Source organism: Myotis yumanensis, unplaced genomic scaffold, assembly GCF_028538775.1.
Source record: "Myotis yumanensis isolate MYYU_CA2020_CCGP unplaced genomic scaffold, mMyoYum1.0.hap1 SCAF_1, whole genome shotgun sequence".
Taxonomy (NCBI): domain Eukaryota; kingdom Metazoa; phylum Chordata; class Mammalia; order Chiroptera; family Vespertilionidae; genus Myotis; species Myotis yumanensis.
In genome coordinates, this window is record NW_027223752.1 from 37,210,843 (window position 1) to 37,237,767 (window position 26,925).

The 26,925-nt window shown below is 56.3% G+C and overlaps 1 protein-coding gene across 2 annotated transcripts in view; it reads left to right on the forward strand.

Moving 5' to 3' along the window:
* The window catches only part of SPTB (spectrin beta, erythrocytic), a 122,951-nt gene that overhangs the window by 78,258 nt on the left and 17,768 nt on the right, over positions 1-26,925 (forward strand). Inside the window, exons 7-28 of one of the 2 annotated variants that reach the window (XM_070418413.1) lie at positions 240-355; positions 755-867; positions 1,666-1,853; positions 3,512-3,629; positions 4,264-4,422; positions 5,272-5,574; positions 6,485-6,635; positions 7,338-8,208; positions 9,264-9,401; positions 11,778-12,534; positions 12,982-13,184; positions 13,294-13,384; positions 14,464-14,610; positions 15,814-16,077; positions 16,449-16,655; positions 17,111-17,200; positions 20,382-20,660; positions 21,235-21,365; positions 22,274-22,478; positions 22,973-23,347; positions 24,690-24,934; positions 26,640-26,778. In XM_070418413.1, the coding sequence (XP_070274514.1) occupies positions 240-355; positions 755-867; positions 1,666-1,853; positions 3,512-3,629; positions 4,264-4,422; positions 5,272-5,574; positions 6,485-6,635; positions 7,338-8,208; positions 9,264-9,401; positions 11,778-12,534; positions 12,982-13,184; positions 13,294-13,384; positions 14,464-14,610; positions 15,814-16,077; positions 16,449-16,655; positions 17,111-17,200; positions 20,382-20,660; positions 21,235-21,365; positions 22,274-22,478; positions 22,973-23,347; positions 24,690-24,934; positions 26,640-26,778 (5,290 nt within the window). Of the gene's footprint in view, positions 1-239; positions 356-754; positions 868-1,665; positions 1,854-3,511; positions 3,630-4,263; positions 4,423-5,271; positions 5,575-6,484; positions 6,636-7,337; positions 8,209-9,263; positions 9,402-11,777; positions 12,535-12,981; positions 13,185-13,293; positions 13,385-14,463; positions 14,611-15,813; positions 16,078-16,448; positions 16,656-17,110; positions 17,201-20,381; positions 20,661-21,234; positions 21,366-22,273; positions 22,479-22,972; positions 23,348-24,673; positions 24,935-26,639; positions 26,779-26,925 lie in introns of both variants that reach the window. The other variant, XM_070418422.1, reaches the window with a different exon arrangement.

Genomic DNA, 26,925 nt, shown 5'->3' on the forward strand with positions numbered 1-26,925 from the left:
CTTAACTTCCCTCTGCTGCCTTCCCATGTGCCGGTGCTCACAGCTGCCCCCTGCCTCACTCCCAAATCCTCCTCCCACTTTTCCTGCCCGTCCCCCTCCCTCCATCTGCCAGGGTCTTTGCATCACCTCCCAGCATCACCTCCCTCCACCTGCCAGCATCTTTGCACCCTGCCAGGGCTGCCCTGTTGGTGGGGATGCCGTGGCCACCACTCCCTCTGACGGTCTGGCTTCGTCCTCAGGCCTGACCTGATCGACTTTGATAAACTGAAAGACTCCAACGCCCGACACAACCTGGAGCACGCATTTGATGTGGCCGAACGTCAGCTGGGCATTATACCGCTCCTCGACCCTGAAGGTGAGCAGCTCCCACTCCAGTCGTAACTGTACGGGTGGGAGACGGTGCTTCTTATGCCGGAGGGAGTGCCAGGCTGACAGGGCACCTGGAGGGGTCTAGGCCAGGTGCTGAGCAAGCCATGGGCACAGCAAGGGGAGGGCAGCCAGTCCAGGACTCTGTTGGGGGCCTGCCCTTCAGCTCCAATTGGTTCCTGGCACCTCATCTGGCCTTTGGGTCCTTCTTTCTTTCATAACTTATGGTCCATCCTCTCGCTAAAATCTCCGGACCATTACTCTTCCTGCTGCTTGCCACTCGGTGCCTGTAGTTGAACTTCATGCTGGAGAAACACGGAGATAAACGCTCTCAGCCTGACCTTTCCGGCTTCCGGGTCAGCCCTGAGAGCACCCTTTCCCCTTGCAGATGTCTTCACAGAAAACCCTGATGAGAAATCCATTATCACCTACGTGGTGGCATTTTACCACTACTTCTCCAAGATGAAGGTGCTGGCGGTGGAGGGCAAGCGCATCGGCAAGGTACCGAGTGTCTCGTGACCAGTGTCACCGCATTTGCCATCCAGGCCTTGACTGGGATGCTGCCTTCCCATCCCAAGAGCTTTGTTCCTGGGCTCCAGCTGCAGTAGGAGAGGGGAGTGGGAGGCAGGTCACCCCCACCAACTTCCTCTGAAGCCAAAGTAATGGCTCCCATGCTGAATTCCAACGCAGGTTGGCAGTCTGACCTGAAAGGTGTCCTAGCCTGCAACTCTGAACCCATCTTCCACCTGCAGACCCACATCTCATGAATATTCCCACAGGAACAAAACGGGCTTTTATTTGTTGGTTTCTCGTAGGTTCAGGCCTCTTAGGCTCCATGGTATACCAGGAAGCCACCCCACGGTGCAGACCCTCATGCCAGATTCCTCTCCCCTGCTGGGTCCTCAGCTGCTTGAGGGTGGACACCATTTTTCATTCATCTGTGTGTGCCTGGTGTTTAGCAAAGACAGTGCCTGGAAGCCCTCCATTCCTAATATGCATTGAAAACGAACAAGATTTTGGCCCCTCTAGTGGCTGGTGTCCTAGCACAGGGAGCTGACCACTCTTTTATAGGGTTAGGGGAAGAGGTGGGAACTCCTGAACCCCAGCAGGGCCAGCTGCCTGCTGAGGTTGCCAGTGCACGTCCAGGCCACTCCTCTGCCTCAGCCACAGCCCTGGGCCCGGAGAATAGCCCAACATGGGATGCTCCAGGGCGGAGAGAAGGAGGACCACCTCGCCTGTGGTCCTCACTGAAGCACCATTGCTCTTCTGATGAGGAGGAGTAATAAGGCGATTCCCTAGGTGATCGACCATGCCATTGAGACAGAGAAGATGATTGAAAAGTACAGCGGACTGGCCTCGGACCTGCTCACCTGGATCGAGCAGACCATCACAGTCCTGAACAGCCGCAAATTTGCCAACTCCCTGACCGGCGTCCAGCAGCAGCTACAGGCCTTCAGCACCTACCGCACTGTGGAGAAGCCGCCCAAGTAAGGCCCTGGCACTTGGGAGGGAGGGTGGGCATCAGGGGCTGAGAACCAGCTGCCTAAAGGCAGAGCCAGGCTCTGGGCCTTGAGATGTGTCCATGGGAGGCGTATTCTAGAGAGCTGCATCTCTGTCGCCTCCTTCATCCCCTCCTGGCCTCCCTGCTCCCAAGCCATCAGCCTGTAGGAAATTGGCATTGAGGAGTGACCCCTGACTCGTAGCCAAAGAAAGTAGTTTCCCAGATCCCCACGGGGAGCAGCAGTGAAATCTCAGGCTTCCCGGTCTCTTCAAAGAGCCTGCGCTGGAGAGTGCCTTTCTCGTCTGTGCACTGAGCTTCGTGTTTATTTTGAGGTGATGACCTCTGCATTCCGAGCCTCAGAGCCCTCTTTGTGGGGCCTTGTTGATCACCAAGTACATTCTTCCTGTTCTCTCCCCTCTGTCACTGCCCATCAGCAGAGCTCTGAGCCCGCCTCTCGGGACTTCCGTTTCTCCCCTGCATGTTCAGGGCCTGGGTGGGTGCACGTATGCACAGATACACACAATCATACAGGCTCACGTGCATACGTGCACACACATGAAAGCAGGCACGCACAGACACAAGGCATTCCTGCTCCCCTTCCGTTAGCTTGCCCAGCTCTCTGGAAACAGATTCTAGCTCCTCAGGGGTACCCTCTGCCGGTTCCTCCTCCTCTCATCTTCCACGCTCTTCATTCATGACTCTCAAACAGGGAAAGGTGAGACACGGAGTCTAGAATGTACTATAAACAAGTATCTGATTTCTGGTTTGACACTAAGCCACTCTGAAAGTCCTGAACTCAATACAAATAACATCCCCTGTGGGTCTACCCGGCTCTGCACACAGGGGTGATATCTCTGGGCTTTGTAGATGGCGCTCAGGGCCACGGCCCTCCAGAAGTGCCTGTGAGCAGTCAGACCTATGAGGCTGGCCTCAGCGAGGGGACCCTGCGTACAGCTGATCCTCCACTGCCAGGTGGAGGGTGTAGAAGTGGGTAGGTGCTTGCATACATGCAGACATAGGAAAGTACCCAGTTACCTGGAGCCTGGACCTTAGTTCCAGACCTCATCCTGCTGCCAGGTCTCATCTCCGACACCTAAAATCCTCCCAGAACCCAGCCTGTCCTCCCCGCTCGGGAGCAGCTGGCCTCTGGGACTTGTCAGGAGAGCCAGCTCAGTAGGACTCAGGTGAACGCTGCTTTCAATGCAATATGTTCTTCTGTGGATGCCGCTGCCTCTGAGGACCTACTGACTCAGTAAAAACTGACTAAAGAGCTAGTCAGAAGCCTTCCTCATTTATGAATAGGGGGGAGTTTCTTTGTATCGATTGGTGAAACTCCATAGCTATAGGAACTCCCAGGCTACGCCAGGTAGCCATTCCCCCGGGGGAGCAAATACTAAGCAAACGCTGTGGTAGCTCTTGTGTTTTCTCCGGTTTGTGTTGTAACCGTTAGATCTCAATTGGTGAATATGATAGATGTTTTAACAAATAAGTGCACCTATAGATCCTTTCCACTTTTTGTGTTTTTTTTTTTAAGGAAATATGCTTTGCTAGCCCAGCTCCAGTTTACCAGGGTTCCATGCTAACTTCACACAGGTTGGTTGTGGGATCTCCACATGCATCTCTCTACCTCTGTTTTCTCGGCAGGTTTCAGGAGAAGGGGAATCTGGAAGTCTTACTTTTTACCATCCAGTCCCGGATGAGAGCCAACAATCAGAAAGTGTACACGCCCCACGACGGGAAGCTAGTGTCTGACATCAACCGGGTACAGTAGTGATTCCCATTACATGTTACTAGTGAGTGACTGAGTTCTCGGGGAGGGGTCACTGGGGCTAAGCCAAGCCACTTTCCATGGTGTTAATAACTACATATGCTGGCTCTTTGGGTGATGTGAACCTAATTCTAAGAGGTCAGCTCCACCCATGGTCCATCCATCAATTCAACCCCTGATCAGATGCTCAGAAGCCATTTTTTGGAGTCAGTTATTATAATCTCATCTCTGTTGAACATTGGATTTCTTTAAATATGGAATATTAACTACTTTTAACAGAAGGGAAACACCTTCTAATATCTCCAAGGTTTAGATGCTTAATACCCCCTGGAAATTCTAATAGAACGGAGGTAGCCATTTGCTAGTAGCCATCTACAGCGCAGCCACAGAGACAAATAACATTATACTGGGTCAAGTCCAAGGCAGGTTTAGGGGAAGGGGGATCTGAGAGCTCATACCCAGGGCTCCCTGATCTTCAATGGGCCCAGACATTCCTGAGTTCAGTACAGAGAACGTCCCCTGGGAGCCTATATTCCTGAAACCACTCAGTGTTGGGCAAAAGAGATGGAACCCCCAAATCCAGGTGTTCCTCTTGTGCCCCAAGAATCTTGCTCTGTCCCTCCTGCAGGCCTGGGAGAGCCTGGAGGAAGCCGAGTACCGGCGGGAGCTGGCCCTGAGAAACGAGCTCATCCGGCAGGAAAAGCTGGAGCAGCTGGCCCGGCGCTTTGACCGAAAGGCCGCCATGAGAGAGACGTGGCTCAATGAAAACCAGCGCCTCGTGGCCCAGGTAACGGAGGACTCACTTCCAGAGCCCCCCACAGTCAGCGGGGCTGGAGCCCAAGCTGGCGCCTCCGTGGTCATGGGTAAACCTCTCCGTGGCCACAGATAAGCCTCTCCGAGGCCTGGCAGCCCTGCTCCCCAGGACTGGGTGGATCAAGATTCACCTCTGAGGAAGGAGTCTGCAGGACTTAAAGTCTCATTTTTAGGGAAAGAGCCTCACACTCCAAAATGGCCCCTGAACCTGTCATCAACTAAAGCCAGGGCTCGAGTGGACGTTAGGCAGCGGTCCTCTGGGGGTGGGATAAAAACAGCGCATCTTGTGTGTGGCGGACGTCCCTTTGGGCTCTGGCTTCTAGGGCCGGGCCCTATTTCACTGGCTAAAAAATGACCCCAGGCTGACTGTCCGTGACAGTCTCTGTCCCTGCTCACTCGGAGCTTGGAAACAAATTAAATTCCACCCAGAAAGGGGAAAGCAGGTGTCCCGAGAGAACTGGAGAGTGTGCGCACCCCGAAACTAGCTGTTCACAGCTGCATGGTTCTGAGTCGGAGCCCCTTCCTGCCAGAATGGGGCAGGTGGTGAGAGCGGCGGGCCGAGAAGGGCTGTTCGTAATGTACGCTACGCACAGCACACCCACAGGTATGGCGCAGGGAGTGAAATCTCGAGTTTCTTGTAAAGGTTCTTGTGAGACAGTTAGTCACTGGGACTTGGCTCTGATAAGGTGGCTGGGAAAGATGGCAGAACCCAGCCTTGGGACTGCTCTTTCCCACCCAGCACTTGTTCCACAGGGACCGGTGGTTTTCTCTGCATTTGGGGAGGAGCCCGACTGAGCGGCCTGTGTTTCTCTCTGTGGGGCAGGATAACTTTGGGTATGACCTGGCAGCCGTGGAGGCTGCCAAGAAGAAGCACGAGGCCATCGAGACTGACACGGCTGCCTACGAGGAGCGGGTGCGGGCTCTGGAAGACCTGGCCCAGGAGCTGGAGAAGGAGAACTACCACGACCAGAAGCGCATCACGGCCCGTAAGGACAACATCCTGCGCCTGTGGAGCTACCTGCAGGAGCTGCTGGCGTCCCGGCGCCAGAGACTTGAGACGACCCTGGCGCTGCAGAAGCTCTTCCAGGACATGCTGCACAGCATCGACTGGATGGACGAGATCAAGGTGGGCCCGGCGCTGCCCATCCCCCACCTCCAGCACCCCCCTTGGGCCTCAGTGCCCGCCCTGCAGTTAGCACATGCTTCCCTAGACACCTCGCAACCAATCACATCCCAGAATCAGAATGGAGAAACAGATGCAACACAGTGTCTGGCTGCATCTGCCTGTCCACTGCTTGGCCCACTCTGCTCCAGAAAGTCAGCCCAGGTCCACTCCGTCCCCATGATCGAGAAATCTTGGGTTCATAATAGCACAGGCACCAACCTGCAGGGTCTAGAGAGACAGGGGTTGATGAGGAGCCTGGAGCATCCAGACCTGCCCGCAGAGGGGCGACCAGGAAGTCTGAATCTCCCCTCCCTCCACCACAGTGCCCATAACCCACACACACCTCAGAGTGGCCATAGAACTTTCTAAAATACACATGCCTCACCCTCGCTGGTTTCACTCAGTGGATACAGCATCGGCCTGTGGACTGAGGGTCCCGGGTTCGATTCCAGTCAAGGGCACATGCCCGGGTTGTGAGCTCGAACCCCAGTAGGGAGCATGCAGTAGGCAGCTGATCCATGATTCTCTCTCATCATCGATGTTTCTCTCTCTCTCCCTCTCCCTTCCTCTCTGAAAACAATAAAAATACATTTTAAAAAAATAAATAAAAATACACATGTTCAGGCCTCAAACCTGGGCAAATGCATGAGATCTAGTGAGGGGTTCATGGAAGGCGGTCCAGGAATGACTCCGATGGGCACCCCCAGTAGGAACCCCTGCCCTGGAGCCCCTTCCATGCCAAGCAGCAGCTGTTTCCCAACTGCACAGACCCCCCCCAGCCCATGGGCCCCCGCCCCTCGGGAGGGGTCTCTGCTCCTGGCGTGTAGATCTCTGCACTCTCCTCATTCCCTCCGCCCGTCCTCTCTGCCAGGCTCACCTCTTATCCGCTGAGTTCGGGAAGCACTTGTTGGAAGTTGAGGACTTGCTACAGAAGCACAAGCTGATGGAGGCTGACATCGCCATCCAAGGAGACAAAGTGAAGGCCATCAACACGGCCACCCTGCAGTTCACCGAGGGGAAAGGTAAGAATCTGGACGTCTCCCTCGAAGCCAGGGCCCCCCACCCTGGCTCAGCTCTCTGGCGCCCCAGCTTGGATAAATCTCGTTAGCTTTAGAATTCCACCTCCTTCGTTAGCTAACGGTGCAAGAAAGAAGCCTGAGGGATAGCAAAACTCTCCAGACCGGGCAACCGCTTCGGTAATCCGTGATTAGAAGGTGTTTGTCAGCCCCAGTGAGACATCATCCGTCCTTCATCCTCTCTGCTGGTTCACGTTACAGCAGAGACCATTTAGGTTTATAGCTTCCGGTCTTAAATAGGAGACCCTGTTGTGTCCTTGAAGAATCATCTTGAAATTTGTATCTAAGCTTTTTTTCTTTCTTTTAATTTTTATAAGAGTGTATTTAAGCCCAAACTGACCTGATGGGGAGCAAAATCTCAAATGCTTTTCTCTGTGTCTAAGCTTTTTAAAAAATAATTTCACGTAGTACATTTCTACTGAGAGTTGACCCAACTTTTAACCTCCCTTATCCCTGAAAGTTTACTGGGAACTAATTATTAAGAACATGCCCTGCCCTCTGAACAACCGAGACCCCCTGCATCCAACCCCAAAGCTCAGTGAAACGGCAGGTTCCAGATCGTGGGGTTCTAGCCTGGCAACTGATCTGGAGCTCGCCCATGAATGAAGCCCTCACCCCTCTCATCTGTCCTCCTCCCTTGCCTCCCAGGGTACCAGCCTTGTGATCCCCAGGTGATCCAGGACCGCGTCAGCCACCTGGAGCAGTGCTTCGAGGAGCTGAGCAACATGGCAGCCGGGCGGAAGGCCCAGCTGGAGCAGTCCAAGCGGCTCTGGAAGTTCTTCTGGGAGATGGACGAGGCCGAGAGCTGGATCAAGGAGAAGGAGCAGATCTACTCCTCCCTGGACTACGGCAAGGACCTGACCAGTGTGCTCATCCTGCAGCGCAAGCACAAGGCCTTCGAGGACGAGCTCCGAGGGCTGGACGCCCACCTGGACCAGATCTTCCAGGAGGCGGAAGGCATGGTCGCGCGCAAGCAGTTCGGGCACCCGCAGATCGAGGCCCGCATCAAGGAGGTGTCCGCCCAGTGGGACCAGCTGAAGGAGCTGGCCGCCTTCCGCAAGAAGAACCTGCAGGATGCCGAGAACTTCTTCCAGTTCCAGGGCGACGCGGACGACCTGAAGGCCTGGCTGCAGGATGCTCACAAGCTGCTCTCCGGAGAAGACGTGGGGCAGGATGAAGGGGCCACGCGGGCCCTGGGGAAGAAGCACAAGGACTTCCTGGAGGAGCTGGAGGAGAGCCGGGCCGTGATGGAGCATCTGGAACGGCAGGCCCAGGGCTTCCCCCAAGAGTTTCGGGATTCCCCGGACGTGACCAATCGGCTGCAGGCCCTCCGGGACCTCTACCAGCAAGTGGTGGCTCAGGCGGACCTGCGCCGGCAGAAGCTGCAGGAGGCCCTGGACCTGTACACGGTGTTTGGGGAGACGGATGCCTGTGAGCTGTGGATGGGCGAGAAGGAGAAGTGGCTGGCCCAGATGGAGATCCCAGACACGCTGGAGGACCTGGAGGTCGTGCAGCACAGGTCAGGGCCGGGCCTCTCTTCCTGCCTTTCCGCCTCCTCACCCCGGGGCATGAACTCCCCCTCTGCCGGGAGGGGGCGGGGGGAGACAGCCTCTAATCAGCCAACGTCTGTCTGTGAGGCCAGGGTTCCGATCGATCGGTCTCTGTGGCTTTGGGTACTTCACCCCTGCGGCCTTCCTCAAAATAAACAAAGGGGCTCATTCTAGTCCAGTTATTCAAGTACTGTTTAGCTATAGCAGCCTGTGTTCAAATGAATTATGTACTGAACCCCTGACATGCAACGCAGAGGAAAGTAGAGCTGACTGGTTAAGGGGGGTGAGAGGCTGGGGCCCACCAGCTCTGGCTCTCTGTGGTTGTTCCTCGGCCACAGAACCCAGAGAAGTCACAGAGACCAGCTGGCAAACCACTGGTCTGCACGGCCACTGCCACTCCCGGTGTTCCGATTCCGTGGCACGCCAGCCTGGAGGTCTGCCCGTGTGCATCCACACATCCTAGTACAGAATCCAGGGAGTGGAGGAGGGGGAGGTGCCTCCCTGGAATACGCTGAGGCTGGAGGGACCTGGGCTCTTGCCCCGGAGGGTCAGCTTTCATACTACACGACTCCCCTCCCCCCAGCAGCTGTCCCTTCTCCTACTCAGGGCCAGGGCATCTGGCTGGTGAGTACCTTTCAGGTCAAGGTGTCAAGGCAGTGGAATTGGGGTCCAAGAGCAGCGACTGGGGCAGTTGAGGGGGGTGGTCTCTGGGGGTATTAACCGCCCATCACTTTGTTTTTGCCCTATGCCTCTCTGCTGAGCTGGTAGCCGGTGTAGCAAGGAACCAGCTCTCTCCTAGGTTGGTCCAAGAAATGCTAACCCACGAAACTGGACCCATGAACCCCCAAATAGGGTGTGTCAGCATGTCTTTCTCCTCTCTCCCCTGCCCCACCCCTTACCTGCTCAAATGTATTTAGGAGGTGGAAGGAAAAAACAAGAGCTACACGTGTGGAGACTGGGTGGCCACCGGCAATGCAGTGCCTGCTGCTGCCTCACCAGTCCTCGCTGTCTCTGTCCATATCAGGTTTGACATCCTGGACCAGGAGATGAAGACGTTGATGACGCAGATTGATGGCGTGAACCTCGCTGCCAACAGCCTGGTAGAGAGTGGTCACCCACGCAGTGGGGAAGTGAAGCAGTACCAGGACCACCTGAACACCAGGTGAGGTGTGGGTGGAGCTGGGGGCATCACCCTGCACCTGACACACCCCTGGGGGTGTGGCCCAAAGGGCAGGTCGCCTGCTCTGCATTGCCAGGCTTGTGCCCTGGGTTTAGCAGCAGGGAGGGGCTGTTTGGTGATCGGCCCAGGGAGGGAGAGAGACGTGTCCACGCGGCTGCACATACTGTGCCTGAGGGTCGGGGTGGTGATCCTGTGTGAGGGGGGACATTCTGAGTGGCCGTGGCTAGAATCAGGCCATGTGTACTCATGCCACATCCCCCGGACATTTCGTAGGCAGGGAAAATGCTTTCTGAGAGCTCTTACGTACTGCCCATAAAGGAAAGCCGCTGCCTGTACCGAAGTGCCGTCTTCATCTTGCGGCTGGCTTGAACGAATTAGCAGGAAGCCTTGAGCACACTTCACGCTCAGAACAAAACACGGGCCCTGAGGAGCCCTTGGAGAGGGGTGCTTTCCATGCAGGTGCAATGGCCCAGGAGTCCTCGAGGATCTCCAAGGCAGCGCACAGGCCCGTGTCCTGCTGGTCACCCCGGGCCCTGCACACACAGTGCCGCGTGGTCCCCGCCTTCCCATGGCCCCTGTCCCTTTCCCACACTTGTTTCTGAGCTTTGTTCTGCCCGAGGCAATTGGGGAGGTGCAGTTAGGGAAGGAAAGGATCAGCACAGTGGGGATACCTGGGGGCCCAAAGGGAGGCAGGGGAGACAGGGGAGGGGGGACTTAGGAGCCACTACAACAGGCCGACTGCCTCAGCATCCGAAGAGGCAGACTGTAGCTCAGGAGATGTCTCTGTAATCTGAGGTTTATGTAGAGGAAGAGGATGACTCTTTGCTCTTCTTTTTTGTTGTTGTTGTTGTTATTATTGTTGTTGTTGTTAATCTTCACCTGGGGATATTTTTCCATTGATTTTTAGAGAAAGTGGAAGGGAAGGGGAGAGACAGAGAGAGAGAAACATCAACGTGAGAGAGAGAAACATCAACGTGAGAGAGACACTTCGATTGGTTGCCTCCTATATGCACCCCCAACCAGGGCCAGAGATTGAGCTGGAACCTGTGATCAAAAGTGAAGTGGCTGGCCCAGCCAGTGTGGCTCAGTAGTTGAGCATCAACCTGTGAACCAGGAGGTCAAGGTTCGATTGCCATTCAGGGCACATGCCTGGATTGCGGGCTCGATCCCCAGTAGCCGGTATGCAGGAAGCAGCTGATCAATGATTCTCTCTCTCCTTCTTCCTTCTTCTCTGGAATCAGGAAAAATATATTTTTTATTTTTATTTATTTATTTATTTTTAAATATATTTTATTGATTTTTTACAGAGAGGAAGGGAGAGAGATAGAGAGAGTTAGAAACATCGATGAGAGAGAAACATCGATCAGCTGCCTCCTGCACATCTCCCACTGGGGATGTGCCTGCAACCCAGGTACATGCCCTTGACCGGAATCGAACCTGGGACCTTTCAGTCCGCAGGCTGACGCTCTATCCACTGAGCCAAACCGGTTTCGGCAGGAAAAATATATTTTTTTTAAAAAGGCTTATTAGGAGCTGCAGACCCACCCCAGCCCCAGGCCATCTGCCAGATCTTTGCACATTTCCCAGTTTCACTCCAGCACTGCACCTGAAGATTAAGATTATGTTATTCATTTTCATTATAATCCCAGTTTATCCCCTCCTTCCTCCTCCTTCTTCTTCACCCCTTTGCTTTTAGAGCCAAGGGGGCCTTCAGGCCCTGGGCACTTTGAACAGGGTCAGGCCTCTTCATGGTTCCTCTAGAGCAGTGGTCGGCAAACTCAGTCAACAGAGCCAAATATCAACAGTACAATGATTGAAATTTCTTTTGAGAGCCAAATTTTTTAAATTAAACTATATAGGTAGGTGCATTGTTATTAACTTAATTAGGGTACTCCTTAGGCTTAGGAAGAGCCACACTCAAGGGGCCAAAAAGCCGCATGTGGCTCGCGAGCTGCAGTTTGCCAACCATGGCTCTAGGGCAGCTGGGACCCTACTCCCCGAAGCACTCTTCAGGTTGATAATGTGGGCTTCCTAGTCATTTTCAGTATTTCAGTGCATCTGGGAAATTGTATGTTAGCCTGAAATCCAGCTGCACACAGAGCCCAGCTAAGTGCCATGTTCCTCCACTTATGGCTGGAATCACGTCACTGCTTTGCCTCCTGCCGATGGACAGACCTGATTGGCGTTGTGTTGTCTTGGGTAAAATTGGATAAATGCACCTCATGCACTGCAGTTTGGTGGGTAGATGACTTTCTCAGTGTGCAAGGTCTCTGGGGAGAGACTCTGGTGGGAAATCTGGGACGGGATGTCCCGTGGGAAGAGTCACCGAAGAGGGTGTCTTCGTGTCCCCCTCGGCAGGTGGCAGGCCTTCCAGACCATGGTGTCCGACCGGCGGGAGGCAGTGGGCTCGGCCCTCCGGGTGCACAACTACTGCGTGGACTGTGAGGAGACCAGCAAGTGGATCCTGGACAAGACGAAGGTAGTGGAGTCCACCAAGGACCTGGGCCGGGACCTGACGGGCGTCATCGCCATCCAGCGGAAGTTGTCGGGGCTGGAGCGCGACGTGGCTGCCATCCAGACCCGTGTGGGTGCCCTGGAGCGCGAGTCGCAGTGGCTGATGGAGTCACACCCTGAACTGAAGGAGGACATTGGCCGACGGCAGGCCTACGTGGAAGAGCTGTGGCAGGGCTTGCAGCAAGCCCTGCAGGGCCAGGAGGCCTCGCTGGGTGAAGCCAGCCAGCTGCAGGCCTTCCTGCAGGATCTGGACGACTTTCAGGGCTGGCTGTCCATGGCCCAGAAGGCCGTGGCCTCGGAGGACACGCCCGAGTCCCTCCCCGAGGCCGAGCAGCTCCTGCAGCAGCATGCGGCCATCAAAGACGAGATCGATGGGCACCAAGACAGCTTCGAGCGCGTCAAGGCGTCTGGGGAGAAGGTGCTCCAGGGCCAGACGGACCCGGAGTACCTGCTCCTGGGCCAGCGGCTGGAGGGCCTGGGGACCGGCTGGGACGCCCTGCGCCGGATGTGGGAGAGCCGCGGCCACTTCCTCGCCCAGTGCCTTGGCTTCCAGGAGTTCCAGAAAGATGCCAAGCAGGCTGAAGCCATCCTCAGCAACCAGGTAGGGAAAGGTATTCAGGAGCAGGGCGTGGTCTCTCAGGGCAACAGCACTGGTGAGTCTCCAAATGTGCTACAGGTGCTCAGCGACCAAATTATGCTTTTCTGGGCCTCTCTTTAGCCACTAATTAGGGAGACAATCCTCTTTGTTGCATATGTGCCCCTTTCAGCCCTTGTCCCAAACTATGCCTATTCTTGGGTCAGTGGCTAGGGAAATGCATTTCCCCCTGGGCGGTTACCCTTCCAAATGGCTTTAGGCACAGTGGGTACCCCAGGGTGAGGATAGGGGCGGGGAGCAAGGCCTAGGGAACCTCTCCCTTGCACAGCTCCAGGGGGCATCATTCACGCTTTATATAACCCGCATGGCTGCACATGGCGCCCCAGCCTGGCAGGTTCCCTCACCACCTCCTCAGGTTGTCTTCATGCCACGTCTGGAAACTTGCTTCAACAGGAATACACGCTGGCTCACTTGGAAACCCCAGACTCCCTAGAAGCTGCAGAGGCTGGGATCCGGAAGTTCGAGGATTTCCTGGTGTCTATGGAGAATAACCAGGATAAGGTCTTGAGTCCTGTGGACTCTGGAAACAAGCTGGTGGCCGAGGGGAACCTCTACGCAGACAAGATCAAGGAGAAGGTGCAGTCGATTGAGGACAGGTACTCTCCGCCCCCAGGGTGATGGGCTGAATCGGGTGGGGCTGGCGGTGTTCCAGGAGGACCCCAGACTCAGCCCTGTTGTGACTGCAGCTTCTGGCTTCCCTTCCAGGCACAGGAAGAACAACGAGAAGGCTCAGGAGGCCTCCATTCTTCTGAAAGACAACCTGGAGCTCCAGAACTTCCTCCAGAACTGCCAGGAGGTGAGGCCCAGCGAGGCCGGCTGCTTTGCAGGAGAGCCCTTTCTGGGAGCAAAGAGCCCAGAGGTCCACAGGGATCTTCTCTCACACAGAGTCAGGTTCCTCGGGGGGAACTCGGTACTTGACAGTGTAGGTCATCCTCGGGAATCTGGTTCCACAATACTTTCATTTCTCAAAGTATCTGCGAAGATGTGTGTGTTTTTTAATCCTCACCCAAGGATATGTTTTTTTAAATAGATTTTCAGAGAGAGAGGAAGGGGGAGAGAAACATCGATGTAAGAACATCGTTCGGTTGCCTCCTGCACACACCCCAACCCACAACCTAGGTATGTGCCCTGACCAGGAATCGAAATCTTTTGGTGTATGGGATGATGCTTCAATCCACTGAGCCACCCGGCCAGGGCTGTAAAGATGGTGTGTGTGTGTGTGTGTGTGTGTGTGTGTGTGTTTATGTGTTTTTATTTATTTTTAGAGAAGGAGGAAGGGAGAGAGAGAGAGAAAGAAACATCAATGATGAAATAGAATCATTGATCGGCTGCCTCCTGCACACCCCCTACTGGGGATTGAGCTCACAACCTGGGCATAAGCCCTGATCAGAATCGAACTCATGACCTCTTGGTTCATGAGTCCACACTCAACCACTGAACCACACCAGCCGGGCTTCCCTCATTGTTAATCTGCACTTGGCTTCTTCCTCTGATAACGTGTCCTCTATGTTTGTTAATGATTCTCACCGTACTGCTAAAGGGTGGGTTTATCCATCCAGTAAATACTCCTGCAACAGGCCAGGCCCTGTCCTAGGTCCTGGATATATGGAGAGAAGCATACATATCCCTGGTGTCAGCCTGCACACACTGGGGTAGAAGACCCTCCAGAGTCCATATTTTATCCCCGAGACAATGTGGGTCAAGTTGTCTGTGCTGGGAGTTAGGGATCCAGAGATGGAGAGTGGTACTCTGCTATGTCCGCACTTCACTGCGCGGCCTTCTTCTGCAGCCAGAGGGGGGCAGCAGGTCCTGCCCTGAGCCCCTGGCTAAAGAGGTACACTCGGGGATGATTGGACCCTCTTTTTCTGCCCACAGCTCACTCTCTGGATCAATGACAAGCTGCTGACATCTCAGGATGTCTCCTATGATGAAGCACGAAACCTTCACAACAAATGGCTGAAGCACCAGGCGTTCATGGCAGAGCTGGCCTCCCACGAGGGGTGGCTGGAGAGCCTCGATGCGGTAAGTAACGCGAGTGCTCGGACGTGCCTACGGAATGGGCTTTACCCAGGCGTAGGCACCGTCCTGAAGCTTGCTGGACACCAGAGGACCTGGGAGTGAAAAAACTTCTCTGAATAGTACTTAACCTTCAGATACACCCAGTCTTGTTAAAGCTGGTCAGGATGGGTGCCTCCTCTGGGTCGCCTGCGTCTGGGGACAGTCCAGGACACTGAAGACACCGGCATCAGAGCTGCAGCATCCAGCACCAAAATAACGGTTATCTCTGTTTGTCTCCTGTGCTCCTCCCCAGGGCCCAGCACAGGGGACTGTGTGACATGAGCAGGGCAGTCCTCTGACCCTCACCGTTTGGACAGGCAGAACCATGGGGAGTGGTCATTCGCACCCCTTGTAGATGGGGAAGCAAGGGGCCCTCTGTAATGAGTTTTCCCAGGGGCCTAAGGGGGAAGTGTGGCTGGAGTTAGATCTTGGAAGCAGGCACCTTTGCTCTTTCCTGCGGTGGCGACCAGGGGGAAGCAGGCCTAGGGGCCACACCAGGCCGTGTCCACAGTAGTTAAGGTGCAGGCTCCAAGCCAGACTGTCTGACTCAATCTCCTTGCACCTCCATTTCTTCCTCTGTAAAATGAGGGTAATAACAGCTCCCTGCCTGAGGGAGTTGTGAGCATTAAAGCACTTAGAATAGTCCTTGGCGATTGTTAAACACTTAATAAATATTGACTGTTATGAGTGGTCTGTATTCCTAGGCCCAAGTCGTATCATACTGTGCCCACCCAGAAAAGATACATTTATGCAGGTGAAAACCTGGTGAGACAAAGTCAATAACTAAAAGATCCCACCGAAGGTTAGTGCACAGCCTCAGGGGAGACAGTCACAAGAGGGTAGAACTCACAGGCTGCTTGTACCTGGATGGATCCTGAATCTTTTTATTTCTTTAATTAAAACAAAAATTTTTAGTACATACCAGCTGACCCTTGTCTGCAGCTCTCCCTACTGCAATCTCCTGAGTCATTTGCCCAAAACACGGCTCCCCCTGTCCCGCCTTCAACTGCAAATAACGCAGGGGGTGCAGTGTTTCATTTGGGCCTCACCAAGTTCTAGCCAGATCCCTTGCTTCACTGGTGCCCCCCCCTCCCCCCTTACCTTTGTAACCATCTGGAGCAGGGCTGCTCCAAGGCTGGAGGGTAAGCTCACCTCCCTCCCACACAGGAAGGAAAGCAGCTGATGGAGGAGAAGCCCCAGTTTGCAGCCCTGGTGTCCCAGAGGCTAGAGGCTTTGCACCGACTCTGGGATGAGCTTCAGGCCACCACGAAGGAGAAGGCCCAGCAGCTCTCCGCCGCCAGGAGCTCCGACCTGCGCTCGAAGACCCAGGCCGACCTCAACAAGTGGATCAGCGCCATGGAGGACCAGCTGCGGTCAGACGACCCAGGCAAGGACCTGACCAGTGTCAACCGGATGTTGGCTAAGCTGAAGGCACGTGTGCGGGTTGTAGACTGGGAGTGTTGGAAGAGAAGGGATCTTGGGGAGCAAATCCGAAACCTGAAAGCCAGTCCCTCTTAGCCGGGCTTGCCTTTATCATGCAAAATGCCTCCTGGTCATCACCCGTCTGCTACCCCTTTGCAGTGGGTAAGACAAGGACCCAAAACGGGTTAGTAAAAGCAGGCCTGAGAAGTCAAGTACAGGTGTCCGAGGAGGGGAAGAAGAGTGGGCGTCCAGGGAGACTTGCTGGGAGAGGCTGAGCTCAGACTGGGCCCCTAAGGATGGGTGGGATATGCATGATGGAGAAGAGGGAGTGGCTGCCCAGGTGCCAGGGCTGGTGCCAACGCTGTCCCCTTGTGTCCCAGCGCGTGGAGGACCAAGTGAATGTGCGGAAGGAGGAGCTGGGAGAGCTGTTTGCCCAGATGCCCTCACTGGACGAGGAAGAGGGGGGTGCTGACATGAGCATCGAGAAGCGGTTCCTGGACCTCCTGGAGCCCCTGGGGAAGAGGAAGAAGCAGCTGGAATCATCCAGAGCCAAGCTGCAGATCAGCCGCGACTTAGAGGACGAGACGGTGCGTGGGCCGCAACCTCCAACCCCCAACCCCCAGCCGCTGAGGCAGCCGCTGCCGCCAGGTCAGCTGGCTGCTGCCCAGGGCAGTTCTCAGAGGCAGCCGTCCGGTCATCTCACCGCCTTCTCTCAGGATTGCTGTGGTGATTGCATTAGATGTAAAAGGAAAGCCAGTGCTTTTGAATGGTAGCTCACCCATGGACTTGGGGGCCAAACAAACTTGGGTTCCCGACCCAGCTACATTACCTTCCCTCCGTGTGACCAGGATAAAGTTATTTGGAACCTCAATTCAAAACGTCAGAATGTCCCCGTCTGTAAAATGGGGGCAAAAGTGGTTCCTGATACGGGGTTGGGAAGAACCGGGGAGACATGCAGCAGAGCCCTTTCTGATCGCGGCGAGTGCTCGGGAAAGGGTGGCGGGATTGTCATCAGCCATCCCTCTGCCTTTGGTCTCCGCAGCTCTGGGTGGAAGAGAGGTTGCCTCTGGCCCAGTCGTCTGACTACGGCATTAATCTGCAAACTGTGCAGCTGTTCATGAAGAAGAACCAGGTGAGTACCACCTTACCTTGTCAGTCCCACCCGGCCTGCCCCATCCTGCCCTGCAGAAGGCCAGCTACAGCAGATTATTATTCTTGTTAGTAGCTGTGAGGTCCCCAGACCCCTAAAAAGAACAACTTTGGTGATGGCAGAGAGAATTCTGGGAGGACCACAGGCAGGTGGGGGAGTATTTAGATGCTTCAAGATTTGGGGCCATTCAGACCCATAAGGGCACGGTGAATGCAGGGCCCAGATGCTCTGGCCTGGGGGTTAATGTGCTTTACAGCTTCTGTAGCCCATGGCCTCCCTGAGAGGAGGCCCATGGCTCCTGGTTGCTCTCCCTCTTCCAGGGCTGAGCTCGGCCTGTTGGGTGTCCTCGGGGTAAGAAGGCTCCACTTCTCTGGACACAAGAGGACTTAAGGAGCTCAAATCCCATTAGGAAGCCTCTAAATGGAGGCTCTTTCGTACTGTAGTCAGACTCCTGGAAGTGAGAGGTGCCTCACTTCCTCTTGTATCAGAGTCGTCATGTACTTCCAAGGCCAGCTGCCCTGGCTCTGGTGCCTCTGTCTGGCGAGGGTGGCGTAATTGTCATCAGCCCTCCCCCTGCCTTTGGGTGGAGGAGAGGTTGCCTCTGGCCCAGTCGTCTGACTACAGAGAGTCCTTCCTCCTGCCTGGTCTGCTCTTTGAGTGGAGAAGTGGGGGCAGCAAGGCCCTAAGCAAGGAGAGCCTGGGGACTCGGTGTCCCAGAGGGCCAGTCGGCACTGCAGCTCCTTGGGAAAGAGGCTCACAGCAGACAGTACTTCTTTCCCCAGAGTAACAGCCGCCGGCATCGACTCGCAGAGCCCAGCAGCTGTGCCCAGGCCTGACTGATTCTCAGAGGAGGTCCTTAACAGCTCCCTCAGGCCCTTTGCTTCTAGGTGACATGCTCTGACCACCAAGGCTCCAGTGGCCGCACGAGGGGACCTGGGCCGGAAGGCGGCAGGGTGGGGGCCAACCTCCTCTTACAGGAAGGAGGCTGGTAGAGGACAGGATCCTTGGGGCCTCAGTCTCCTCAACTGTAAAATGAGCTGGTGTTAGTCCTCCTCACACTGAAGACTTTTGACCCTGTCCAGTAAGTGTTGTTGCCAGAAGATGGTCATCTCGCCTGGCTGAAGGTTACTATTTTAGGAAAAGGGCAAGTATAAATAGAGTTCTCTGAGCCAGAGGGCGAGCATGGCCGCCCAGTGCAGTCTGTTTTAGGCTAAGCCTGGCGAAGGCTCCAATCCCATGTCATCGTCCCCTCTATTGCAGCGGTTCTCAAACCTCAGTGTGCACCAGACTCGCCCGGAGGGTTGGTTTGCACACAGCTGACCAGGCTCCAGGCCAGCTCTACTCAATCACACTGGGAGTAGAGCCTGGTAATTTCCATCTCTGTCAAGATTCTGGGTTCTGCTGCTGCTCTGGGACCCCACTTTGAGAACCGCTGCTCCCGTGGCTATCCGCTACAACTGAACAAATCCCACAAGGTGCCACATGAATGGCTTCCAACTCTGGCTGCACATTGGAGTCGCCTGGAGAATTTTTAAACCTGCGAAGGCAAAGGTCCCACCTCAGAGCAATGAATTAGGCTCTCTGGGGTTGGGGCCCTGGCTATGTCTGTTTTCCCAGATTATTCAATGTGCAACCAGGATCAACAACCACCGTTCCGTCTGATCGGGCTCCTACCTGCCTCTCATCTCTCATCACTTCCTCCCTCCTTCACGGTGTTCTAGCTTTCCCGGCCTCTCTCTGGCCTTCGGACAGCCCCGGCCCGCCTCCACCCCCGGGGCTTAGCACGCGCTCCCCCTCTTGCCAGCAGCATTCATCCCCCGGGTCTCTATGTGGGGGCCTCCCACTCACCACTCATGTCTCACTCAGCTGTCACCTCAGAAAGGCCCTGCCAGACTCCCCCAGCTCCAGTACCAACCACCACACCTCATGTATTTTCCTCATAGCACCATTATCTGCATTTACTCATTCATTTACCTGCTTACCATCTATTCCTCTATAGGGTGTAAGCTTAATGAGGACAGGGGTTTTGTGTCCACATTGTCCCTAAAACAGGGTCTGGTACATAGGAAATAACTTAATAAATATGTCTTCAATGAATGAAGTCAGGGAAGAAAACATCGCAAGTCAGCACACTGCACAGGAGCCTAGAAAACAATTGCGAGAGAGAGAGAGAGAGAGAGAGAGAGAGACAGACTGGCTGAGAGACCTGCTGGGGTCCCTTGCCGAGGTCATAGGATCTCGGGGCAAGTAGAGGCAAACGGAGCTTACCCCATGGGTAGTTTGAATACAATTGCACAGACCACGGGAGAATGTAAAAAATGCATTTCAGAGAGTTAGGTGACATGTGGATGTTGCTGGTTCTATGTAGTTGACATGCTGACAGTCACTGTACTGCCCGCACGTCCTACTTTTGCCCCCGCCCTCTACATGGTTTTAAAGGCCATGGGCAGTTGTAGAAAGCGAGGAGATGAGGTGGAAGGGGCTGAGAGGCACCCAGGCTCAGGCCTCTAGGACCAGAACGTGAGTGGCACCTGGGTCATGGCCCCCTGAAGAAAAAGGTGACCCAATGCCCAGAGTAGGGGGAAAATGCCATTCTGGTGATGAAAGATTCAGACATGAAATTAATACAGAGCTCATAAGAGATTTGAGAAATAGAAATGGGGAAAAAACAAAAGAAAACCCTGAACTCTTAAAAGGAACACCTGTCAACTGTAGTTTTATAGGCGTGAAAGCTCTTAGAATAAGATATCAAAAGGCCATTTAAAAATGGTGTTTCTTTCCTCTGTCCCGTACAACTAAGAAACCAAGCTCCGCTAAAACAGAGGGAGAAGAGGGGGCGGTCAAGAGCACTCGTGGGGTCAGGGAGAGCCATGTTCAAATCCCAGCTCTGCCATTTGCTGCGCACAAGTCACTCCTCTGCTCTGGGCCAGTTTCTGCGCGCTTATCTCCAAAGACTGAGGGTGAAGGGAGAATGATGTGAAGTGCCTCGCACTGAGCCTGGCTTGTGGGCACGGGCAGCTTTATGGCACCACCCATCTGCTCTGGCTTCCCCGAGCGGGAGGGGGTGAGAGGTGCCAGTGTCACCTGGGCAGCCTGCTGCAGGCTGGCCCTCACCTGCACGGTGGGAGGGCCCCTGCGCTGAGCCCTTCCCCTCTGACCACAGACGCTGCAGAACGAGATCCTGGGCCACGCGCCCCGGGTGGAGGATGTGCTGCAGCGAGGCCAGCGGCTGGTGGAGGAGGCCGAGATTGACTGCGGGGACATTGAGGAGCGCCTGGGCCACCTGCAGAGCTCGTGGGACACGCTGCGGGAGGCGGCGGCCGGGCGGCTGCAGCGCCTGCGGGATGCCAGCGAGGCCCAGCAGTACTACCTGGACGCGGGCGAGGCTGAGGCCTGGATCAGCGAGCAGGAGCTCTATGTCATCTCAGATGAGACCCCGAAGGTGGGCTCAGGCTAGGGGTGCCAGGCTGGGTGTAAGGCCGAGAGGAAGAGAGAAGGGGAGCGGGACTGGGGGGCTAGGCGGGGGAGAGGGCAGTCAGTGGGGAACTTGTAAATCAAGTATGTGAGGCGTGAAGGCAGGGGAAGGCTGTATGAGGAGCCCTCATACAGGATGCCCGGCCTCTACAGAGCACATATGGCAGCCGGGCACCCCGTCTGCCAACTTAGATTTGCTCCAACCCAAGGGTCCTTCACCTTTTGGGTACCATGGGTTCTGTGCTGGTGAACAGCTGTAGGAGGGGTGAGAGGTGAGGTGGGGGGGCTCTAAACGCTGGAGGGAAGAGGAAGTTCTCACGGAACAGAAAGGTGGAGCTGGGCCTGGAAGGGTAGCAATCAGACTGGGGAGCCGGGAGGCAGGTGGGGGGTGGGCATTGCCGGAACATGAATAGCAGGAAAGGAGGACGCAGTTCCCCGTGGGTGTCCCGTGAGCCTGGCTCTCCCCCACCTGGGGCACCTGCAGGAGCTGGGCTGTGACCCGGGCCGCCCGCTCCCTGTGCTCATGCTGTCCCGCCTCCTAGGACGAAGAGGGCGCCATCGTGATGCTGAAGCGGCACTTGCGGCAGCAGCGCGCGGTGGAGGAGTACGGGCGGAACATCAAGCAGCTGGCCGGCCGGGCCCAGGGCCTGCTCGCTGCGGGCCACCCCGAGGGGTGCGTGCAGCAACTGGGGTGTCAGGCCCGGGCTCCCACCCACCAGGATCCCTTCAGATCCAGTGGGAAAACGGGAACCGTTTTCCTGAAAAGTGCGGGTTTGAGAAAACTGCTTTCTGGACCTCCGATTGGCCCAGTTCCATTCCATGCCTTGGTTTTGTGTGGGTAACTTCAAACCGGGCTGACTGAGGTCTGGTTTGCAAAGAGATCAGAAAACAGGACAGCAAAGCCACCCGCTGGGGGAACTGAGAGCGCCAGCCTTGTGACGAGTTAGACTATGCCAGGAGGCACTGAAGACTAGCCTTGCTCTTGTCTTTATGGTCCACAAGGCACTTCAGGATGTCAGTCTCTCAGCAAGACTGTCATAGCGGGGTGAAGGTAGAAGACCTGTCCCCACCTCGGGGTTCTACATAAATGGGAGCCCATAGGGCCTCACACAGCTGCCCCCGTCATGGCCCTGTCCTCAGCTGCCTTAGGGCATCCACAGCTGTGGGTCCTCAGCAGCCCCCTCAGCATCTCCCAGGGAGCCTGAGGATGGGGCCACTGGTACTGCACGCCGCTCTCCTGCTGCGACTGCAGCCGCTCAGGCGGCCTCACCCACCAGCCTCCCTGGAGGAATAATGGCAACGGCCCCATTTGCACTGGTCTCTCTGGACTTCCCTGAGGGCAGGGCAGTGGGGGAAGCATCCACCTCGAGGGGGACACCGTTCTGTCATCCCCGGGAGCATCACGGCTGAGGGATGGTTCCTTCCCTCCCCAGCTCCTCCCAGAAGTCGCTGCCATTGCTCCTCAGCCGCGTTTCCCCGAGTGTCCCTGTCGCCGGGCTGGGGGAGTAGGTCATGCCCCCTGAAATGGCTGCTCTGGGCTTTCTGTCGCTGTCTCTGAGCACTTTCTGTTTTGAATTCCAGGGAGCAGATCATCAGGCTTCAGGGGCAAGTGGACAAGCAGTACGCGGGGCTGAAGGACATGGCCGAGGCGCGCAAGCGGAAGCTGGAGAACATGTACCACCTGTTCCAGCTGAAGAGGGAGGCCGACGACTTGGAGCAGTGGATCGCCGAGAAGGAGCTGGTGGCCTCGTCCCCAGAAATGGGGCAAGACTTTGACCACGTGACTGTGAGTGCTCACGGGACCGCTTTCTTCGTCTTCCTCTAATTCAGGAGCCCTCGTTCCAGACACACCCGCACACCCGCCCGTTGCAAAGTGCTGCCCGGGCGTGCAGGCCCAGCAGTGGGCTCTGGGCGCTCGGGGGCAGGTGTGAGAGCGGCACCAGGTGGCCCAAGTCCCCACCTGGGAAAGTCTGCCACAGTGTGAGGACACCACCCATCCCTGAGCCCTGACAACCACATTTCTTTTTAAAAAATATATTTTTTAAATATATTTTTATTGATTTCAGAGAGGAAGGGAGAAGGGGGGAGAGAAACATCACTGATGAGAGAGAATCACTGATCAGCTGCTTCCTGCATACTCTCTACTGGGGATTGAGCCTGCAACCTGGGCATGTGCCCTGACCAGGAATTGAACCCTGACCTCCTGGTTCAGAGGTTGATACTCGACCACTGAGCCACACCGGCTGGGCAATAACCACATTTCTCTCTACCCCTGCCCAGCTGCTCCGGGACAAATTCCGGGACTTTGCCCGGGAGACTGGGGCCATCGGACAGGAGCGTGTGGACAACGTGAATGCCATTATCGAGCGGCTCATCGACGCGGGCCACGGAGAGGCGGCCACCATCGCCGAGTGGAAGGACGGGCTGAACGAGATGTGGGCGGACCTGCTGGAGCTCATCGACACGCGCATGCAGCTGCTGGCCGCCTCCTACGACCTGCACCGCTACTTCTACACGGGCACCGAGATCCTGGGCCTCATCGACGAGAAGCACCGCGAGCTGCCCGAGGACGTGGGGCTGGACGCAAGCACCGCCGAGTCCTTCCACCGGGTGCACACGGCCTTCGAGCGGGAGCTCCACCTCCTGGGCGTGCAGGTGCCTCTGTCCCTTACTGTCTCCCGCAGGTTCCAGGACCTACCTTCCCGTCTTCCCCATGGCCAGTTCCTGGGGCCCCGGGGTCAGTTCCTCTCCTGCTTCCACAGGGGACTTCCCCTCCTGAGAGAGCAGCCGCTCAGGGCAGGGAGGCAGGAGCCGTGGCTTTCAGATGTTCAGCTTCTAGTCTTCAAACTGAATCTTTACAAAAAACCCAGTGCACAAAATACCTTAGAATACGATTTCTCTGGTTGTGCAGAGTATTAAGCATCATTAGCAGACACATACCTAACGCTCTCCTAGCACCAGGCGCTGTTCTACGTTATACGTGGGTTGGCTGGGTCCCCAGAGCCACCCTCTGAGGATGGTATGCTGCTCCCTGCATTCTATAGATGAGGACCAGGCTTAGCAAGGGCAGGCGCGGTGCCGGAACATGCGATTGGCGGTGGAGCCAGGATGCAGACCCTGCAGTCTGACTACAGACTGCCCTCGGCCCCGGGCTGTTTGGCCTTTCCACATGGGACCTGGAGGAGCCCCCAAATCTGTCTAGACCCCCCTCCTCCCATCATTGGGGTACCCCCCGAGGCACTGCCAAGGTCTGTGGGTTCTATAGAGTTCAGTGCAATAGAACGTGCAGGGCGAGGGCCCGGCTGTTGGGGACTTGCTGGGCCTCCCGTGGCAGGAGAGATGAGCTGCCGTGCAGTCCTGCACCGACCCAGCAGGCTCAGGCCCCTGGTTCACCCAGAGCGGGCGTCCTAGGCGTTTGTCCTCCAGCTGGAGGGGCGCCGGAGCCCCTGAGGCAGGTAGAGTCCCGCTGACTTCTGAGGGTGAGGCTGCACTGCCTGGCCGGCCTCGCACAGGGGCCTGGTGAGGCAGCGTGCAGGTTGTGAACAGGGACGTGGGAGCTCACCCCCACCCCCAGCTGCCCTGTCTGCTCCTGTGAGTGACTCAGGCCCATCACTTAGCCCCGCCCCTCCCCCCCCCCCGTACCTCAGTTTCCTCATCTCCAGAACAGGGATGACAGGCCTGTTCCCTAGTCCTCTTTCATGGGGCTGTTGTAAAAATGAAGGGAGCAATAAAGTGTTTAGAAGCTCCTGGCACATAGTTATTCTTATGATCATATCTCTGAGGAGATCAAAGGGCATAGAGTCCCTCTCGCTCCCCTTGGATGAGGAGCACCCGTGGGGAGTGGGAGGGGCATTGCCTCAGCAGAGGTGCCAAAGCAAGAGCTGCTCCTGCACGCAGTGGGTGCTGCCTCCCAGCGGAGCCTGGGGTGGGGGGAGGCAGGGAGGAGGCAGGGGATGCATCTTTCTGGGGAACAATGTCCAGGTTTGCCCGATCTCAGGTACAGCAGTTCCAGGACGTGGCCACCCGCCTGCAGCTGGCGTACGCTGGGGAAAAGGCGGACGCCATCCAGGACAAGGAGCGCGAGGTGTCTGCTGCGTGGCAGGCGCTGCTCGATGCCTGTGCCGGGCGCCGCACCCAGCTGGTGGACACGGCGGACAAGTTCCGCTTCTTCAGCATGGCCCGCGACCTGCTCTCCTGGATGGAGAGCATCATCCGGCAGATCGAGACGCAGGAGAGGCCCAGGTGAGGGGGCGTCCTCAAGGCAGCCCGCTCCGGGCTTTGTTGTCTCAGAGGCTGGCAGCCGGGGAGCTGCGCTGAGGCTCTGCCCTGGAGACACAGTCCTGCCCTGGGAGGGACATGCTGCCCTGGAGACACAGTGATGCCCTGGGAGGGACAGAGATGCCCTGGGAGGGACATGCTGCCCTGGGAGGGACAGTGATGCCCTGGGAGGGACAGTGATGCCCTGGGAGACACAGTGATGCCCTGGGAGGGACAGAGATGCCCTGGGAGGGACAGTGATGCCCTGGGAGGGACATGCTGCCCTGGGAGGGACAGTGATGCCCTGGGAGGGACAGTGATGCCCTGGGAGGGACAGTCCTGCCCTGGGAGGGACAGTGATGCCCTGGGAGGGACAGTGATGCCCTGGGAGGGACAGTCCTGCCCTGGGAGGGACAGTGATGCCCTGGGAGGGACAGTGATGCCCTGGGAGGGACAGTCCTGCCCTGAGAGGGACAGTCCTGCCCTGAGAGGGACAGTCCTGCCCTGTGGGTGCATAGGAGCCCCAGGCACCCCTAGGGCTGCATCCAGGCTGAAACTGAGGGGCTCGGCTTCTTCTGAAGGACCAGCCATTTCTGAGGAAAGGGAGCCCTGAGTGTGGCATGAAAGGCATCTGTTAGTGAGGTTCTACGCGAAGCAGTGAGAATACGGGGTTCACTGTTTGTTCTTCCCAGCTCTGGGTTGTGGGGGCCATTCCCCTAAAGCTCAGGAAGGAGCTCGTTGCTGTGGGAGGCGGGACAGGCGCTGGGGCAGCGAGAGCTCAGCGGGGCCGGGCTCTGGGTCACGGCACAGTCATTTCTGGCCCAGGTCTGCCCCTCTGGTGCTGGTCCTGATGGTCAAGCTTTAATATTTAACATCTTTATTGAGATACAACTCACATACCATGCAATTCCATATTTAAATTCAGTGGTTTTTCATATATTCAGTGTACGCCCATTGCAATATAAGTTTATTTATTTATTTGTAAATTTTTTTATTGATTTCAGAGAGAGGAAGGAGGAGGGAGAAAGAGATAGAAACAACAATGATGAGAGAGAATCATTGATCGGCTGCCTCCTGCACACCCCCTAATGGGGATCGAGCCCACAACCCCGGGCATGTGCCCTTGACCAGAATCGAACCTGAGACCCTTCAAGTCCGCAGGCCGATGCTCTATCCACTGAGCCAAACCAGCCAGGGCATAAGTTTAGATTTTCATCATCCCAAAAGGAAACCATGTGCCCCCAGCCGTCATCACTCCCCATCCCCCCTCTTTGAGCCCCTGGCAGCCCCTAACCTGTTTTCTGTCTCTAGACTTTTTTGATGAATGGAATTATATAATATGTGGTCTTTCCTGCCTGGCTGCTGTCACCGAGCACACTGTTCAGGATGCCTTCGTGGTAGCCTGCATCAGAGCTTCCTACCTTGTTATTGTCAAATAGCACTCCCAGGCTTCCTCCAGGGGCCCTGCAGCCCTGCCCCGGCCCTGGCCACTGGCCAGTGGAGACACCAGGGCATCAGTCAGCACCAGTGTTCCTGTGGGGGGAGGAGGGGTGGGCTCAGACCCCAGGCAGGTGAGGGTGGCCCCTCTGAGCAGGACTTGGCATCAGGCTGACCAGAGTCACCACCATTTCCTCCTTCCTCGACTCTCTTCCCTGACCCTGTCCTCCTCCTCCTCCCCCCTGCCCTCCAGGGACGTCTCCTCAGTGGAACTGCTCATGAAGTATCACCAGGGCATCAGGGCGGAGATCGAAACCCGGAGCAAGAACTTCAACGCCTGCCTGGAGCTTGGCGAGTCCCTGCTGCAGCGGGAGCACCAGGCCTCCGAGGAGGTGAGGGGGACAGGGGGACAGCCAGCCTTCTCCGTCCTTGCCCCCACTCTCGCTGGACCAGACAGCTTCCTGGGGGGGGGCTCATCTTCCTTTCCTCCCTGGAGCATTGGTGAGGAGAGCCCACCACACCCACTCAGGGGCTGGCTG